The 19,711-nt window shown below is 38.0% G+C and overlaps 1 protein-coding gene across 8 annotated transcripts in view; it reads right to left on the bottom strand.

Moving 5' to 3' along the window:
* naaladl2 (N-acetylated alpha-linked acidic dipeptidase like 2) overlaps nt 1-19,711 on the bottom strand; it is a 321,301-nt gene that overhangs the window by 92,556 nt on the left and 209,034 nt on the right. For all 8 annotated transcript variants that reach the window (XR_013795866.1, XM_079597224.1, XM_079597227.1 and 5 more), the window contains 3 exons: nt 9,677-9,769; nt 7,152-7,357; nt 1,998-2,126 (listed from right to left, as the gene is read on the bottom strand). Coding sequence is in view for 7 of the 8 variants with exons in the window: in XM_079597224.1 (XP_079453350.1) it covers nt 1,998-2,126; nt 7,152-7,357; nt 9,677-9,769 (428 nt within the window). In the remaining variant the exon portion in view is untranslated. The remainder of the gene's footprint in view (nt 1-1,997; nt 2,127-7,151; nt 7,358-9,676; nt 9,770-19,711) is intronic.

The following is a 19,711-nucleotide window of genomic DNA, read 5'->3' as shown; positions in this document are numbered from 1 at the left end:
ATGCAGGACGTGGGGTGCACACTCCTCAAATACCAACCCTTTGTTGAGTGAATTAACGGTCTAGGATAAGTCTCAATTCTGCATTCACGGGTGGGAATATTCACACTGAAATTCCCTACAACTTCAAAGTGTTCCAGTCAATCATGAGTCAGTTAAAATAATAAACAAAACGGCACACTTTACCAAGATAATACAATTTTCCTTCCTGTTAAAATGCTTGTTTTTGCTCTAAAAATAGCAGAAAAGAGGAAGAATATATGTAGGGATGCACAATATATTGTCCACCATATCGGAATCAGACGATATATGCTCATTTTTAATGGTATCATTATCGGCCAGATAATCCTCTTTTGTGAAAATTATATAAAATGGATTAACCAATATTGCGGTTACATTTTCCTGAGCCTCTTCCATATCCTTTAAAGAGACGGGACAAATTTGTCCACTTTATCCGGAGTTTGGAAAGTACAGGATCTCTCCCCATATGTCAGAAGGAGCCGTGCTGGAAAGATGATTCTGTGCTTATGAATCCCCTTGTCTCGCAGCTTCTTTCGCACATTGTCATAGTCGTGCAGCATCTTGTGTATACCAGCGGAGAGGACTGGATGAAAAAGGACTTGTTAGTTGTTGTGAAGAACATTCCCTTTGATTCTGGCTGCCTTTAATATTTGCTCCTTGTCTTTGAAGGTCAAGAACTTCATAATCAGTGTCCTTGGGCATGTCATGCGCGAGTCGTTATTAGTCAGAGTGCTGATTCTGATAGCCCTCTCAATCACCAAGGTCTCGCTCTTCCATTCCTAGAGCCTCTGGTATCCACTTCTCCAAAAATTTAACCATGTCCCGGCCCTCTGCTTTCTCCGGTAGGCCCACCAGTCTCACGTTGTTCCGTCGGCTTCTGCATTCCAAATCTTCCACTTTGTTTGAAAGAGTTTTAACGGTGCTTTCCAATGCACTCACTTTGGATATTAGCCCATAAACGTTGTCTTCAGCATCAGAAATACATTGTTCCGCATGTGCTATGTGCCCTGTGCATTCCTGCATCTCCTTTCTTACTTCCGCATTTGTTGTTTGCACACCATCAATTTTCTTATAAAGTCCACTTTTCAAGAACATTATGGCTTTCATGATATCCAGGTTGTTATTTTCGCCCGAAGTTACTACTTCACAATCTCCCTCGTCACGGCAAGTCAAATTTGTAGTTTTCTTATGTCTCATTCGAACTACAGAAACACTACTGGATCTGGCAACTTGCATAATGCAGTTATAGCAGATATAGGGCCGCAAAGAGAATCCAGAAGTGCCTTTCACCCTGTTACGACTTGATGAACCACTGATAAGATTTTGGAAACATTATTTTAAGGTAAAAAAAATTCTTTAGTGTTGCTTTAAATACAATTCTAGTTAGTATTGTAGGGTTAATTACATGCTATCAGCAGAGCTAAAAAGTTGCAACCTCTTAACACCTCACCATAACCGGAACCCCAAGCAACTAGTTAATAGTGATAATTGGACCCTACTGTAAATAAAGTGATACCAAAATTTTGACAAATATATTAAAGCCGATAAATGATGGATTCCTTTCTTCAGCTGAGACACTTCAGATGCATACTGTTCGCCATGATGGTTTTGAATTGCTTGAAATATGATTGAAATCACTTTCTTAGACCATAACAATAAAAGCAACCAATTGAAAAAAACAAACAAACAAATATTTTTTTGTGGATGGATGGATGAATGGATGGATGTTGTGTTTTCAAGCGGTTCTATGACTTTATTTGGGGGCATGTGTTCAGATTTGTAGTAAGGGTAGATCTGAATAATAGGAAGGCTAAACAGCTAGCAAGATACTCTCCAGCAACAGTCATTCTGGGAAGTGATGATTGGGTTTTCTGTAGGTTTTTAACAAGTGTTCTGTAACATATGATTCTATTCTATTCAAGTCCTATTTGCACGTATCATGTCCAAGTGGATATACAAGAATATAAATAAAAAAATACCTTTTGGGTTTCAGTTGCCAGTTGCAGAAGAGAAGGTGATGCTGTGGACTGCAGGGATCCAGGGGCTCTGACGGGACTGTGGAGGCTGACATAAGCCACTGCCCTGCTCTGAAGTACCACTGCGTTCTCCTGTACAGACACACAGAACAAAGCCGTCTGCAACCAACTGATGAAATGTCAGATCGTTGATTGATATTTTGACATAAAGCCTGAGAAACCCCCAGTGAGACACTACAATTTAGTGAAATGAGCATTGTGAATAATAGCAACCATTATTGTCTTCCTCATACTCAAAAACTATCATTTTAATGTGACATTATTTGGGGTTTCTTAAGATTAATGATGACGTTCGTATTGTACTGATTAGAATAAACTCCTTTGCCGAACAGAATAATTTCATTAACACTCCAAAATCATCCATCTGTCTGATTGAATCTTCATGGCTTGCTGATCATGTTAGCAAGCATTTGTATGGCTGCTCAAGTCTAATCTGTACTATTTTTGTTTTCCCTCCTTCTTTTTAGCCGTCAAACCGAGGTAGAGAAAAACGGAAGTGCTTTTGACCTCCTGCTAAACTCAACTTTTAGCATTGCCAGGGATTTCTATAAGCTATGTTGTTTATGTTCAAAAATTCAAAAAATTCAAGCAAAATTCTTAAATCTATATTCAAAATATGCAGCTTATATACATAAATAGTAGAATACTATATGATGATGATGTCATGTAGGGGTCATAAAGGACACATACTCATTTGTCTTGTTACTACACATGATTTACTGAAGCAATGCGATAACACACTGATTTCCATGTTGAAATTAATTGAAGTGTTCAAATGTTTTATTGTTCAAATACCTGTGGGTGGAATAGTCCAACTGCAAAAACTTACCTACATTTACAATTCACTGAAATGAACACTAGTGAAATGGCAAAAACTATTATCCCTTTTCACACAAATTCTGATTACAGTGGCATATCATCGATAATGAAAGACGTGATTATTTTGCGTGCTTCCTTGCACCATAGTATGATATGACCTCAAAACACTTTAACCATATTGCATGATTTTTAAATTATCATAGCATCACATAACCAGCTCCATATGTACAGCTTTTCTGACTAAGTAAACTTGCTTGAAAGCTCACCTGGTACAGCATTGTGATGTACAGCACTCGGCTATGAGTCCTGCAAATCATGGGTAATGGTAAAAGAGTTTTGACGGATTCATTGATTAAAACGAGAGTTTTCCTACATCGTGAAATGTCTCGGGTTACGACTGTAACCCTTGTTCCCTGAGAAAGGGAACAAGAACTGCGTTGAATGACACTTTGGGGGAAACGCCCCTCAGCGTAGCGCCTCTGAAGCATGAATGAAACTAAGCCAATCCTGATTGGTGTTGCGTCATGACGTAACGTGTGATGGCATATGCGGAAGCTACAAAAGGACGTCGGCACACAGAGTTAGCTTCTGTGATGAAGCAAGCGCTCCAGGCAGGGGAAGGAGTGGCAAAAGGATGCAGTCACTAATATAACACAAAAATAATATAAAGAGAAGGCTTATTGACCTTTTAAGATTTTGTTTGCACCTTGTAAATTAGGTTTTGATGTGTTTGATCTATCCAAAACAAAATGTTGTCTTTCATATTTCATCTGTAACATATCGTCTTTTATAATATATATTAGGGCATAAATGTTAATTTGCAGTTTAATATGTTGCTTATACAAAGACATTTTTATTTCAACGTATTCAGTCGATTTTTACTCATCTCAGTAGGCAATATAGATAGTTTGCTAAAAGCTAAATTCATTCACACAGACACGCGCGAGCTGTAGTAAACAACAGCATGTGCCGTTCATTCATTCAAACACAGAAACGCGATTCAAATTCAAACAGTCTTTTGCGGTTTACAGACACCATTTCATATCGCGATTAGAACAAAACACTTACTGATCTGCAGGATCCGTTGTTAGGCTACTCCAGCACGTTTGAGGTAAAATTTCAAGGATTATCACGATTTTATTATTCCTCACTACAGTGTGTTATCCAGCTGTTGTGGGCGTTGACTGGTTTGCATGTGTTGCTTCAGATCATCTGCGTTTGAATAGCGCGCGCTCTTGATGGGCGTGTCAAATAAGCAGAGTAATGAGCTGTCAGAACGATAATGAGAACGGCTGATCTCTCTCTTTTTATATAGATTACATAAACAGAGAATATGATCATAGAGATATACATCTCATGTCTGAGTGAATAGTATTCGCTGAGTTTTGTTTAAGTTTAAAGACGTGCTTCAGAAAAAAAGTTCACGGAGACGGAGAGGCAGAAAGCACACCCTGTATATTTTCTTTATTTTACAAAAGCACAATGTTTTATTTCGATTGTAAGTGGACACATAAAAAAGTAGACATTTAACAGCTTATTTTTTCATATTTCTTAAGTCTGTATGACCAAAACTGACGGAGTATTTTAGGTCTATTTTGCTGCTGTGTAAAAAAAAAACTAGCAAAACGCGCCCGCACGTTTGCCGACCCCAGAGGGTTAAGGGTAATCCGTACTCACAAACTAGTTCAGGCAGAGGTCAACATCCAGTAAATCAATCCGAAGACACAAGACATGAACAAGTAACAGGCAGCAACAGGAACAGAAGTGTGGGGACATTAAACAAGGACTCCGTAACAAACACTAACAAAGACAGGGCATATATACACACAGAACTAACAAGGTGACGGGAAACAGCTGAGTGCAATAATCAGATAAGTGACAGAACAGAATGCTGGGAATTGTAGTCTAATGTGAAAGACACCGTGTTAACGAGGACCTCTAGTGATAACCCAGGGAAACACAACCAGACACTGTGACAATAATAGGGGAAAATTAGCACTGGTTCTCCCCAAGGGTGGGATGTAAAACCGAGGTCCTGACTCTCTGTGGTCATTAAAAATCCCATGGCACTTCTCGTAGGGAAGAGTAGGGGTGTAACCCCGGTGCCCTGGCCACATTCCACTCATTGGCCCCTACCAATCATGGCCTCCTAATAATCCCCATCCATTAAATTGGCTCTATCACTCTCTCTCCTCTCTCCACTATAGCTGATGTGTGATGAGCGCACTGGCGCTTTTGTACTGTGGATGCCGTCGCATCATCCAAGTGGATGATGATATGACCCCCTGATATGATTGTAAAGTGCTTTGGGTGTACAGTAGTACATATGAAAGCGCTATATAAATGAACTAAAAACAAAACAAAAAAGGGTGTGTGCTGAGCCCTTTATTGTACTCCTATGACTATAGTACAGTCCACCACAGTAACACCATCATCAAATTCACGGACAACACAATGGTGATTGAGCTTATCGCAGGGCGTGATGAGACAGCTTATAGAGACGAGGTCCAGAAAATAACATCATGGAGTTCAGTCAACAACCTGACTCTAAACACCTCAAAAAAACAAAGGAGCTCATCATAGACTTCAGGAAGCATAAGTTGGATCTGTTTCCCCAAAATATACAGTGCTATGCATAAGTTTAGACACCCATGCTAAAGTTGACTAAAAAGAGGAATAAAAAATCATCTTTTGGAAATTGAACTTAATGCCTTAATTTAAAAAAATAGGAAAAATCCAACCTTTAAGGACACCAATTTTCGTTGTGAATGAATAATGTATCGTAAATAAATAAATGTTCTTCCTTAAAATACAGGGTGCATAAGTTTGGACACCCCTATGTTAAACTCCCATAGAGGCAGGCAGATTTTTATTTTTAAAGGCCAGTTACTTCATGGATCCAGGATACTCTGCATCCTGATAAAGTTCCCCTGGCCTTTGGAATTAAAATAGCCCCACATCATCACATACCCTTCACCATACCTAGAGATTGGCATGGTTTTATTTCAGTTAGCCTAACAGCTGGTTTGATTTGCATTGAGAGATGATCTTATGGAAAGTACTCCATGCCAATCTCCAGGTATAGTGAAGAGTGTGTGATGATGTGAGGCTATTTTAATTCCAGAGGCCAAGGGAACTTTATCAGGATGCTGAGTATCCTGGATCCATATAGTAACTGGCCTTTAAAAATAAAAATCTGCCTGCCTCTATGGGAGTTTAACATAGGGGTGTCCAAACTTATGCACCCTGTATTTTAAGGAAGAACATTTATTTATTTACGATACATTATTCATTCACAAAGAAAATTGGTGTCCTTAAAGGTTGGATTTTTCCTATTTTTTTAAATTAAGGCATTAAGTTCAATTTCCAAAAGATGATTTTTTATTCCTCTTTTTAGTCAACTTTAGCATGGGTGTCTAAACTTATGCATAGCACTGTAAATGAGGACTGTGTTGAAATGGACCAACATTTTTAATTTCAGAGCACTTTTATCCCTGCTGACCTCTCCTGGACTGCAAACACTACAGTGGTCATCAAAAAGGCATGGGCAGCGACTACACTTCCTGTGACTTCTCAGGAAAAACAACGTTGGTGAAAAGCTGATGGTGAACTTCTATCATTCTTCCATTGACAGCTGACCTATTGTATCATAGTGTGGTGTGCTAGTTGCTCTGAGGCAGATAAGAGGGGGCTTTAGAGGATAATTTACACCACAAAGAGGATCATTGGATGCCCCCTTCCATCACTGAAGGACATGTACAGCTCTCGATGCCTCAGTAGGTTAAACACATTTTAAAGGACTCCTCACACCCCGGGTTTAAATCGTTTGACCTGCTGCCATCAGGCAGGCATTACAGGTCCATCAAAACGAGGACAAAAAGATTCAAGGACAGTTTCTTCCCCACAGCCATAACCATCATGAACTCTAATATGCACTGATCCCTCTCTGCTACATTGATACATATACATTTTTTATTAGTTCAATATTCCATTTGACTACAACATTTTTTTTCCTGTACTATATGTTTAATATTTTGTTTTTATGTAATTTTGTTTGTTGAATAACAAACACAAGGACGTCATCACAGTCTGCAATACCTTGGCTTTTGGTGAGTTGACGCCACTGGTGGTATGCTATTTTCAAGAGGTTTTTCACTTTCGTTCATTTGTTCAATGTTGCGAAATGTGTCAGGAAGCAATGTAATATAATATAGCCGGAAATGTCTCCATAGGCATGTTTTTCTAAAGAGTATGTGGGTTGGAATAGTTAAATATTACCTTCCCCCACTCATAGGAGCCGATGTTGCCCAATGAGGTCCCCCCCCAGGAACAGAAGACGATGGTGCGGTCGGGCAGCCAGCCCGCACGGGTTTGAGCCGTCATGGAGGCGATGATCTGAGTCATGACTGCAGATCCGTTACCCCAGTCCGCCAACGCACCCTCGTACCAGCTGCCATGACGACTGCCAACCAGTACATATCGATCTAAAGGGGAAAACAGAGTAGGAACACTTACACACAAACAAGAAACAAGCAAACACTCACGCACAAACAAACATGTTCACACAGGTGGAAGGTCAATCAACTGCAGGGTAAATTCCTTTTTAATTGATTATTCAACTGTTTAATGTAGTTAACAAGTTAACTGAAGTTCGGGAGCAAGGCCACGCCTCAACTAATCAGCTCGTTCCCCGCCTGTATATATACACCGAACCCACATTCACTACACCGTTCGTCTCAGTTTCTCGACCCCACCCACCCCTCCCCTTCCAACTCATCCCATCCCATCCATCCCACTTACCCCCCCCCCCAATCTTCCACAGGCTGCATCCGGGGGTCTTCAAGTAACTCTGCTTACTACTACCGAGACGAAGCCCCCACTCTGAGTCTCACTGGACAAGACTCCCTGATCAGCCAGACGGAGAACCATAACGTTATTTCCCCATCCCTTTCGACCCTTCTTCATTCCATAAAGCTAAATCTGTGTGGTTGTGGTGTGGTCCTTGCTAGTGAAAATAAGGTTAGTACATAGTTTCCATGACAGAGTTTAAGGCAAATGTTTTCATTACTACTGGAGTAATCTGGAGTGTTTGTATTCACTCCTTCAAGGGGACTATATTAATTGACTAATGAAGGGAATAGTGAATGAGGGTTTAGGGGGTGATTTTTTTTTAATACAGCATTTGACTCTGGTAAAAAAAAATCCATAGCAGACTGGTGGGAGTGGCCTTGGACAGCAACATGGCCAGTACATTGTGGCTTTTGAAGTTTTCACCTATTTGGCAAAAGGGAAGACAACAGCCTTTTTTTACTCTAATCAGGTAGCACCAATTTTAGTCGGGCAGCCAAGTTTTGTTGAAATCCCATTTTTTACCAGTAGTGAAGTAACCCTTTAAAATAGAAAATAGTTATTTTAAATTGTAATTATATTTCACAATTTTACTGAATTTTTCAATCAAACAAATGCAGCCCTGGTGAGCATAAGAGGCTTGTTTTAAAAACATTAAGAAACCTCATTGACCCCAAACGTTTGAATGGTAGTTTACTTGGATTACTCTTTTTATTGTTTTTAATGCTACTATACGTTACATTTTAATCCACATATTGAACTATTTTATAAAGATATTTTCTCTAGCACACACACAAATGGCATAATATGAAGTTGTCTGTACCCACTATTCTAAAGTTAACTTCCCTTAGATTAGGATTTAAGGAATGGAAATGGATCCTAGATCAGCAGTTACTGTATGCGCAGCAGAGAGCCTGTATGTATTGTATACTGAATACACACATGATCCCCGTTGTCAAGGTTTGACTTTTTTCTCCTGATTTACACACACTCTGCCTTCACATACACCAAACACAACCCCCCACACACCCCAGACCAGAAAAGAAGCAATTCCTCATGTAATTAGCCGTGGGCTATTAGCGGCACTGGGTCACCTTTGACTGACAGCTAGAGAGACTCATCGAACTGACAAGAGGCAAGAACTAAAGAACATTGCATCCCACCTGTACTCAAGAATACCGCAGCGGTCTTAAGGGAAGTTATTAAAATTACATCAAATGATAAACAAGACAGCCAACTGCCAGATAAATGAAAGGTAAACACATTATAAAAAGACAAAAGTCAAGGAGAAGAACGCCTCAGTATGATTTGTGATAAGTAATTAGTGACTGGGCGACCAATTATGACACGATAAGAGGGCTGTAAATCTCGAAAGTAAATCACGGAGGGCTTAAATGCATAGACACAGTGACTTTTACAGTCATGGGGGCAGGGGTGAAAGATTAAAACGTTTTCATTACATCAGACGTATGATTAAATCATCCTGAAGGTGAAAATAGTGGTCCGTAATTAAAAGCCTATTTTCGGCAGCCAAGTGACCTGCATTTGGACAGTGGTGGCAGACGTTGTTTTAAGAGATTAGTTTGTCACAGCGCATGGAGGAAAAAGGGCTGTTTCAGCACGTGGGCTCAGATTTGGCTTTATTCGCCCCCCAGACTCTAACTTTTTCAGCGGATGAAGGAGAGAATGCTTAGATTGCACTCCTGTTTCACTCTACTATAACGAATACAATAAAGCACTGTGACAAAGTATGGTGTCTTTGTTATGTCAGACTAAAGAGCACCGCGGTTTAGGACAATGCTTGGGGTACACTGGCAATATTGTGCAGTTAAAATGTGATGTAATTTGTCATTTAAATTAAATAATCCTGCATCATCAATGACAAAAAGCCCTTTGGGTTTGTAAAATGATAATTCGGTTTATATAAGTGCTGTCTTGGTTTTGTGCTGACCTACCTGGATTGGTCTTGCCTTTGAGATATCCCATAACATTGTGCACTGTCTTGAAAGATGCTTGGTTTTCAATGGTGAGATTTATTATTTTTCTTGCTGAGGAACAAACAGAAATTTCAAAAGAATTAGTCAGGGACATGAAACATTGACAAATACAAAAAAGTTCTAAACCTAGCTCTTAGAAAATGTCAAAAATATGGAGAGCTTTAGGTTGCGTCTTCAATCAATTCAAAAGGAAAAATTAAGTGTGTCATTGTTTTTCAATTTTAAATATTGTAACTGAATTCAACTATAATATTAATATATTAATATTAATATATAATAGTATATATTTAATTAAAAAAATAATAAAATTAATTGAGGTATTACTTACAATTTAACAACAACAATAATAAAATTAATCATTTAAAATGAATCAGCAAAAATCAGATGAGTTGGGGGGACATTCTATTTTATCATTCTGCAAACATTTTGTAAATGTTACTTTTGATTTTTTTCTGAACAATTTGAAACTAGTAGTAACATGTTAGATGTAGGTCCAACTAAAGCATTACAAAAAGTATAAATAACACTTTGAACAAATGTTCCATTAGCGTTACTAGTAGAACGTTTGTTCATATCTCTTGAAAGAACCTTGCCAAAAAGTTAGCCAAAGTTCTGAGAACATTCCCTGTTAACTGGTTTCGTATTTAAAAACTCAACCACTGAAGTATTTTATAATCAACGTATTTTATTTTTTAGGCTTTTTCATGATACTCAAGGACATCTTATTTAAACAAATGAACACATAAAACATAAAATAACAAAAGGCCATCAGTTTGGCCTAAAAAACACAGAAGCCCTGAATGTGAGCTTAAAACCACCAAAAACAATTCTTAAACACAGTCACTGGAAGGCCTGTCTAAAAAGGTATGTTTTGAGACGAGACTTAAAAACAGAAAGAGTGTTACAATTTTGGATATCCAGTGGAAGCAAGTTCCACAGATTGTCATATTTTCTTACTCGAGTCCATTACTTGCAGGAACTTATAGTTTATTAACTTCTTCAGCCTGCAGCCAATATCATAACAAATCATTCTCTTCCCAGCCTGGTGCTCCTCCTCCTGTCATGACGCAATCCCCCACAAATTACTATATTATTGCGAATTCAACACATAGATGAGGGGCAGGGAAGCTGAAAGTTTGAGACCCCATGAAAGACATATGCATGTGTGAGAGAACTAAAGTGCATGCAGAAAATGTTCTAAGAGTGTGGGTTGGAGTGTATATGGAAAGAAGATCAGACAAATAAGAAGGAGTCAAGTTGTGAAGTGCCTTATAATTAAAGAGCAAAATATTAAATCAATACATTGCTTAGCAGGGAGCCAGTGCAGTTGTTGGAGCACAGGGGAAATGTGTTCAACCGAAGAAGTTCTAGAAATGATTCATGCAACCGAGTTCTGGACTAACTGAAGTTTACATAAGAACGTAAAAGGAAGGCCATAAAGAAGAGCATTACAGTATTAGAGCATTACAATGCGTGACGTGACTAGAACATGGACCATAACGGCAGTGTTCCTCATTGAGAGGGCAAGAAGGAGACAAGTTCATGGTATGTATGGAAGTAGGCTGTCCGAGTAACAGTATTGTCAAAGATAATGCCCAAGCTTTTGACCTGCATAGAGAGGGAGACTGGATAATCATTAATACACAGAGAAGCCATTAGACTTTGTCAGATTATTTTTGAAACTATGAGAAGAATTTTCGCTGCTATTAAGTTTAAGAAATTACTTAATAAGTTTAAGAAAATTATAAACAATTAGAGAGAAAGGGAGGTAAAACAGAAGTGTGCTTCTAGGAGAAATAGAGCTGGGTGTTATCAGTCTAACAGTGAAAGTGAATGCCACATTTTCTGAAAATGCTTCCAAGTGGAAGTAGATAAATGATAAATAGCAGAGGGCCCAAGACTGATCCCTGAGGGACACCAGAAGGGATTTGGTATGACTTTGATCGAAACAGCCATAATTGCACAAATTGACTGCAAGATTTAAACCAAGCCAAGGAAGTACCAACAATTCCTACAGATTGCAACCTATCTAGTAGGATATTGTGCAAGATAGTGTCAAACACTGCAGTTGAATCAAGAATACTTCTCAAGAATCAAGAAGTCCTGAGTCAGCCTCTACCAGTAAGTCATTAAAAAATGGTAAAAAGGGCAGTTTCAGTACTGTGCTGCAAACGAAAGCCAAATTGAAATTGTTCAGGTTATCAGAGATGGTCATGTACCTGAGCAGCAAAAGCTTTTTCCAGAGTTTTAGATAAAAACGGCAAGTTGGAAATTGGACAGAAATTATCAAAGTTACTTTGGTCATCACCTGAGTACAGGAGTTTATTATAGCAGGTTTAAGTGAATATGGAACACTACCAGAATTAATCGAAGAATTAATGATATCAGTGATTAACAACGAAAGACGAGTAGACCAACAACAGTGTTTTAGATACTGACAAGATATCTTTACAGTTGGAATTTGTAAGTTCTTGACACAACCTCCCTCATTAAATATACTCCCATTATATATACAGGAACTGTAGAACGGAGAGGAGATAGCCTTTGCTTTCACCGGTGGGTTGCGTGTTGCTGAAAAAGTGTACTCTATCAGAGCCTCAAAGCCACAGCTTAAAAAGGTGCCGCCACTGTTCGCTCATACTCTTACCAATTACACATAAAGGCTCAGTGTGATGGAGTGAATATCAATGAGGCTGATATCCCAGCAGATAAAAAGAAGAAACACCTGGTCCTGGTACACATCCCAAGCCACTCTATCTCCTGTTTGCTCTGTCTCGCTCTTACAGCGACATCGGTGAGCTGTGCAGAAATGGAGGTGCGGAAATCCCGCAGTGGACGTGCTCCTGGTTTAAGACAGAGATGTAATTGAAAACTCTTTTTCAAGAAACCCCCTGGGATCGCAGACAGATGTGCCGGCCTTGGGGTGTGGTGTATGGAGTTCTTTTTATTAGTTCCTGGAGATGTGAATATCAGAAGAAAGTAAAGATGAGGTTTTCTACCTCATATGTATGTACTAAGATGTAAGTGCCGCTGATGTGTACATATGTGTTTTTTTTATTCTTTGCAAGTAATCAAATTCTGTAGGCTTCACACAGTCCCCCAAACCCCATTTATCACCCCTGACAACAGCACAAATGACTTTGGGTAAAGAGCAGAAGATGTATATGCAGTTCTAAGGGAGTGTTTAAAAGTGCTGCTGTGCACACAGGTCGTGGTGTGACAGATTTGCCCATTAATCATCAATAGGTATGAGAGGTTACCGGCTATTGAGAGAGGTGAGCGCCTCTGCGTGAGCAAAGTGAAAAAGTGATCTTGTAGGAAAAGAATGAAGAAGTCGACAGTTGCAGAGGCTCATGTTTTATAAATGATCCTGAATAAGATGTTCTTTAGAAGTATATTCTGTACAAAAAAAGAGCATGTATATCATGAAGAACATGATATACGGACCAGAGAGGAAGCTGATTCACAAAATCTGTACACCATGTCCTACTTAAGCATGTTATATGGGGTTTTTAGAAAAAAAAAACTTTGAAATCTGTAAAACGTATAAATCAGGCATTATGATTTTAAAATATAAATTCAAATTACATGTGTTTAGACTTTAATTTAGGTTGTTATTCACATATACACACATATCAATGTGGCTAGAGCACATCATATACGGTAAATGAAAGCTCCAACATGTGCACCAATGAGGTTTGTACTCGTTTCATGTACATTTGAGTTTAAAATTACTTTTTTTCGATTTGCTGTATTTATACTTGTTGATTAATGTTTATGTAAGAGATAACGTACATCCAGCCGGTTGTTATCGCAGAATAAACCCTGACAGGGTGATCAGAACGTGAAGAAGAGAGGTCTTACATCAGCATGAAGGGGTTTATTCTGCGATAACCAGTTTTCTTTTTTTCTAACTTTTCTGTACATCATTCAGTGCTTTAATTGTTCAATTGTAAGAATGAAAGTATTTGGTATATGCTTATATTTTTCATGAATTGTTAGGATTAGCAACAAGCTGGAAATTATCCAACTAGATTCTGACTCTATAAATGTATAAACACCCTTCTAGAAAACGATGTCATGCAACAAAAACACTACTAATGTGTGAGAAGAATTGGAAAAAAATCCAAGTCCAGGCACTCAATCGGATGCAAAAGTTAAAAAGCCTTTATTATTTGGGCTAAAACATTAAAACACCAACGCGTATCGGTCCACTGGCCTTCATCAGGGTGTTGGTAACAAACAGACAGAATCAAGCAATACTTATAGTTGCATTGGTTTCAGGTGTGCCACTCTGGCACTTGCAACACAAATTTTTGGCCACTAGAGGCAATAGTTCAGGTAATGTCTAATGCCAAAGGTTAAACCATACAAATACAAGGCAAAATAAGAAATCTCCAAGTGGAAACAATAGGAGTAACACCAATACAAACATCTTGTGTACTCCACACAATATGTCCCAAGAGTCAATAAATGTGAATAGGCTAGTAACCAATCAAACTTCTAAATTCATACATTCATGCAAAAACTAGTCAACATTCACGGACAACAATACATTGTCCCTATTGAGACACAACCATTACAAAAAAGGTGTGAGGTCAAAATCTTCATTGAGACCTGGATGATTAGTGGCCCTCAAGGAATAGATCCAATACGTCTCCCTTTGTTTAAGGCGTTTGATTATATCCCCACCCCTGGCATCAAGGCGAATAGCCTCAATGCCCACTACCCTTAAGGTTGAATCACTCCCATGTCCTGCGTCTCTATAATGTTTGGCCAATTTGATAGTTCATATTTCCAGTCCGGATGGCATACCTGTAATCGGCTACCCTGTCTCTTAGTCTCCTTTTAGTTAGGCCTATATAAAAACAGTCACACGTACATTCTAAACGATAGACAACATGGGTAGTATTGCAATTTATAAAACTATTAATAGTGTAAGTCTTATTGCTAAAAACATCCATAAATGTGTCAGTCTTAGCAATATTCTCACAATAATTACAATTACCACAACGAAAGTTTCCTTTGGGTTGACAAAGCCAAGTTTCACGTTTAGGTGCAGGGAGGTAACTTCTTACTAACTTGTCTTTAATTGTGGGGGCCCTCCTAAAGCTGATCCCAGGGGGTTCCATGAATATTTCCCGTAAAGTTGGGTCGCATTCAATAATGTTCCAGTTTTTCTTTATAATGCGTTTAATCTGGACAGCCTCCTTGCTGTAATGAGTGACAAAATAGGGTTTCTGAGTTGATACTCTTTTGGGTCTAGACTGAAGCAGGCTCTTCCTTTCAAGAGATTGAGCTCGATTATGAGCTTGAACGAGAGTTTGTGTTTGATAACCTCTTTGTCGAAAACGCTGCTGCATATGCATAGATTGATTTTGGAAATCCTGATCTGAATCACATATACGCCTTAGTCTCTGGATTTGTCCAAAGGGTATATTATCAATAAGCCATGAAGGATGAAAACTATTAGCATGCAATAAGGTATTACGATCTGTTGCCTTTCTGAAGATAGATGTGTGTAAGAATCCCTCGTTATCTTTTGAGATCCGTAGATCCAGAAAGTTAATGGCGTGTAAGTCATAGTCCAGACTAAATTTTAGGTTCTCATTTAAGCTGTTTACATATACATGGAAGTCTACAAGTTCTTTTTCTGAGCCTGAGAACATCAAAATCACATCATCAATGTATCTACCCCACCACAAGATTTTATCTTTAAAAGGGTTATCTTGGGAAAATATATAGCGCTCCTCCCATAAGCCTAAAAACAGATTGGTATAATTGGGAGCAAAACAAGCGCCCATTGCGGTCCCCTTTTCTTGTCTATACAATTTGTCTTGAAAGAGAAAGATGTTGTTCTTTAAAGTCCACTCAGTAAGTTGTACTATAAAGTCACTGGGAGGCATCAAATGTTCAGGTCTGGATGAGAGATAGTGTTTTAAAGCCTTTTAAACCCTCGTCATGTACAATATTGCTATATAAAGACTCCAGATCCATTGTGGCCATAATACAAGAGCCTATGTTACCTATTTGCTCACTTTTCTTTAAAACCTCTGTAGTGTCTTGAATATAAGAAGGCAAATCTGCAACAAATGGCTTGATGAAATAATCCACAAACTTGGAAGCAGGTTCTGTTATTGAATCATTCCCACTGATTATCAGTCTACCAGGTGGATTTTCCAGATCCTTGTGGACTTTGGGGAGCATATAAAAAGAAGAATAACGTGGGTGTTGACAGAGCAAAAACTCATATTCTTTCTTAGTAATCCAATTATGTGATTTTGCCTCATTAAGCAATTGCTCCAAGTCTCTTCTCATAGTGTCCATTGGATTGGATGAAGGTTTTGAGTAATACTGAGTGTTGTCTAGTTGGCGAAGAGCTTCACTTATATACTACTTCTTGTCCCACACACAGACAGCACCACCCTTATTATTACTTTTTATGATTATATCATCTCTCTCCGAAAGCCATTTAAGTGCTTGAGATTATTTTTTTGTGAGATTATGCTGGGTGATCTTTTTTTGTTTACTGAAAAGCTTTTCTACTTCATAGGACACCTTTTTGGTGAAAGCTCGCTCTATATTTCCAGTCAATGTGGGATTTGTAATACAAGGTGAAAAAGTAGACTTAGGCCGAAAAGAAGAGTTTACTACTAATGTGTGTTGTGTGTTGAGACCAAGACCAGACCAGCACTCCTCAAATATATCGAAAAGGTCTGTATCTACTGTCTGAGAAATGTCTTATATTTAATCAATAAATACAGTTAGAATTAAAGCTGCAAGCAGCATTTGTCGGTGTTCAAGCAGTTAAGGCCTTTGAGCACATTTAAGCATTTAAGACATTAAGATTTATTTAGCAAGCTTTTAATCACTGACATCATAGATGGAATAGACCATGTTTTAGCATGATTTAGCATGATATACCATATTTTAGTGTGATTTTTCATAATTTACCATGTTCTTGTATGATTTACCATGAATCTAGCATGATTTACTATAGTTTACCATGATATACCAAGTTCTAGTATGATTCAGCATGATTTACTCTGTTCTATTATGGTTTACAACAATTGAACACATTCTAGTATGATTTAATACGATTCTAGCATGATTTACCATAGTTTACCATGATTTATCTTAGTTTACCTTGATTTACCATGTTATAAGATGATTTACCATGATATACCACATTCCAGAATGATTTATCAGGAATCTAGCATGATTTACCTTATTTACTGTGATTTACCATGTTTATAGCGTTATTTACTATGATTTACCACGTTGCTAGCAATTATGTGAAGCATCAGAACAAATGAAGTGATAAACTCTGACAAAATATGATTGTGTTATAATAGTAATTGTTATATAAGGGATTTTTTAGTGTCTAAATGAATGCAAAAGCACATGTGAAAAGACTATTAATAAGTAGAATGTCCAGCAGAGGGCAGTAGAAGACCACTTATTGGCTCACTTTCATTTTGAACTACTTGGTTTCACCAGTATTCTGCATTAAAGCAAAACATTTGTTTCATGTTAACTCCATGATGCATGTTTACACACACACATTTGGGATATGTTATTGTGAAAATCTCTTTTCATGCTGTATAATAAGCATTTCAGGATTCCCATTTCTCTATGTGACACAATTGTCAATAGTAATACTCCAATAGATGAATTTTGACAAAATGTGATTGTAAATGTTAAAATAATTATTTTATAAAGTCTAAATATGACTTATATAACAATATTAGGGAGTAATATGATTAAATGACAGCAGGCGGCAGTATAATACCACTTATTGGCTTAATATACCATGTTATTCATATCATTTTCATCTTTTTTAACTGTTAAAGAGGCAAATTTTGTCCGATCTATCTGAAATTTGTCATGCTTCTTTATCATGTTATTTCACATGTTCTGACCTGTTTTTAAGAAGATCTGAGCATTCATTGAAGAGATATAGGCTTCCGGGGACACTTGGTCAAGGCTACATATTGAAGTGACCCTATTATAGCCATCCAAATACAGAAGTTCAACTTTTTCTGATAATCATTGATCTAGAGAGTCCAGATAATTATTCTGCACTGGTTTTGAACATTATGATATGAACATTATTTGATCATAGATGGAAAACACCATTTACAGCCAAAACAGGCAATTTACCATAGGAAATATATGTTTTTTAACTGTTTTTAACTGTTATAGCGCCACCTATAGTCCGATCTCCATATAATTTTGTATGCTTGTTAATGATGTTATTTCACATATGCCCACCAATTTTCGTGAAGTTCTGAGTTTTTTTTTAGGATTTATAGGCTTATGAGTGGATTTTGCCACACCCATTTTCTTAAATGACCCTGTTATAGCCACCCAAATGCAAAAATTACACTTTTTTTCAATAATTATTGATCTAGAGAGTCCAGAGAATTGTCCTAGACTGGTCTGGTTCTGATCGGACGAAAAACCAGGGACTAGTTCGCAAAAGTAGGTTTTTAACGTAATTGCGTATATTTAATGAACGATTCGATTGACAGCATTAGTTCTAGAGGCAAAGTTGTTCAGCATGAGGAGATCTATCAAATGATATGCATATTATGGGGATTTGTGCAACACCACGTGATTACAGAGCCGTAAAACTCGTTAGCGCCAACTAGTGGCCGATTTCTTTCAAAACTCTTACAGACTTCTTTGGCCACGAGTTGAACATGCCTGACGAGTTTCGTTCCGATTGGCCTCCGTTAACCTTGTCTAATAGGTGATTCAACTTCATTGGCCAATGGCGGCCATGTTTTTTGAGATACGCCAATATCCTTTTACACATACATGGGGCCTTGGGCCAAGACACTGCATACCAAATTTTAAGTCAATCGGACAAACGGTCAGGTGTTTATATGTTTTTTTCTGAGTTATAGCGCCACCATGTGGCCAATCGACGCGGTTTTTTTATCGTGACCTCAGATTGACCTCCTACATATGTGTACCAAGTTTGGTGAAGCTATCTCATTTAGTTCTCGAGTTATAGGCATTTTAGTCAAATAGGCTCCTCCCACAACGTTAATTTTGCGCCTCCTAGCAACCGTGAATCGAAATTTCAACTTTTTTTCGATTATTATTGATCTTCAGACTCCAGAGAACATTTCTGCACTGGTTTGGTTCCGATCGGGCAAAAAACCAGGGACTAGTTGGCAAAAGTCGATTTTTGACAAAATTCAAAATGGCGGAAAATCTATCATGGCGGAAATAAAATCGGAGATATACATTTTTTACGTCAGGTGGTCAGCTTTCCAATGATATAAGACACTTGAGTCTATGACATGCGGTCTAGGAGTTATGAGCAGTTTCGCGCAATTGGTTGCTATAGCGCCACCTATGGGTCAATCGGGCTCATATTTTGATAACCTCTCCTCGATTTTTGTACTACCTTGTGGCAAAGTTTCAAGTCTCTAGCACTTACGGTTTGGGCTGCACGATGCGTTTTACAGGAGAATAATAATAATAATAATAATAATTAAAGCTGCAAGCAGCATTTGTCGGTGTTCAAGCTTTTAAGGCCTTTAAGGCCTTTAAGCACAAAAGACATTAAGATTTATTTAGCAAGCATTTAACCACTGACATCATAGATGGAAAAACACCATTTACAGCCAATACAGGCAATTTACCATAGGAAATATATGGTTTAAAAGGTTTTTAACAGTTATAGCGCCACCTATGGTCCGATCTATATAAAATGTTGCATGCTTGTTAATGATGTTATTTCACATATGCTCACCAATTTTTGTGAAGTTATGAGTTTTAATTTGGGATTTATAGGCTTTTGATTGGATTTTGCCACGCCCATTTTCTAAATGAGCCAATTATAGCCATACAAAGGCAAAAATTACACTTTTTTTCGATAATTATTGATCTAGAGAGTCCAGAGAATTGTCCTAGACTGGTCTGGTTCCGATTGGGCAAAAAACCAGGGACTAGTTCGCAAAAGTAGGTTTTTAACAT

The sequence above is a fragment of the Phoxinus phoxinus genome (genome assembly GCF_949152265.1).
Source record: "Phoxinus phoxinus genome assembly, chromosome: 22".
NCBI classification, from domain to species: domain Eukaryota; kingdom Metazoa; phylum Chordata; class Actinopteri; order Cypriniformes; family Leuciscidae; genus Phoxinus; species Phoxinus phoxinus.
Note: the sequence above shows the minus strand (reverse complement) of the source record. Positions and strands in the feature narration are given on the sequence as shown.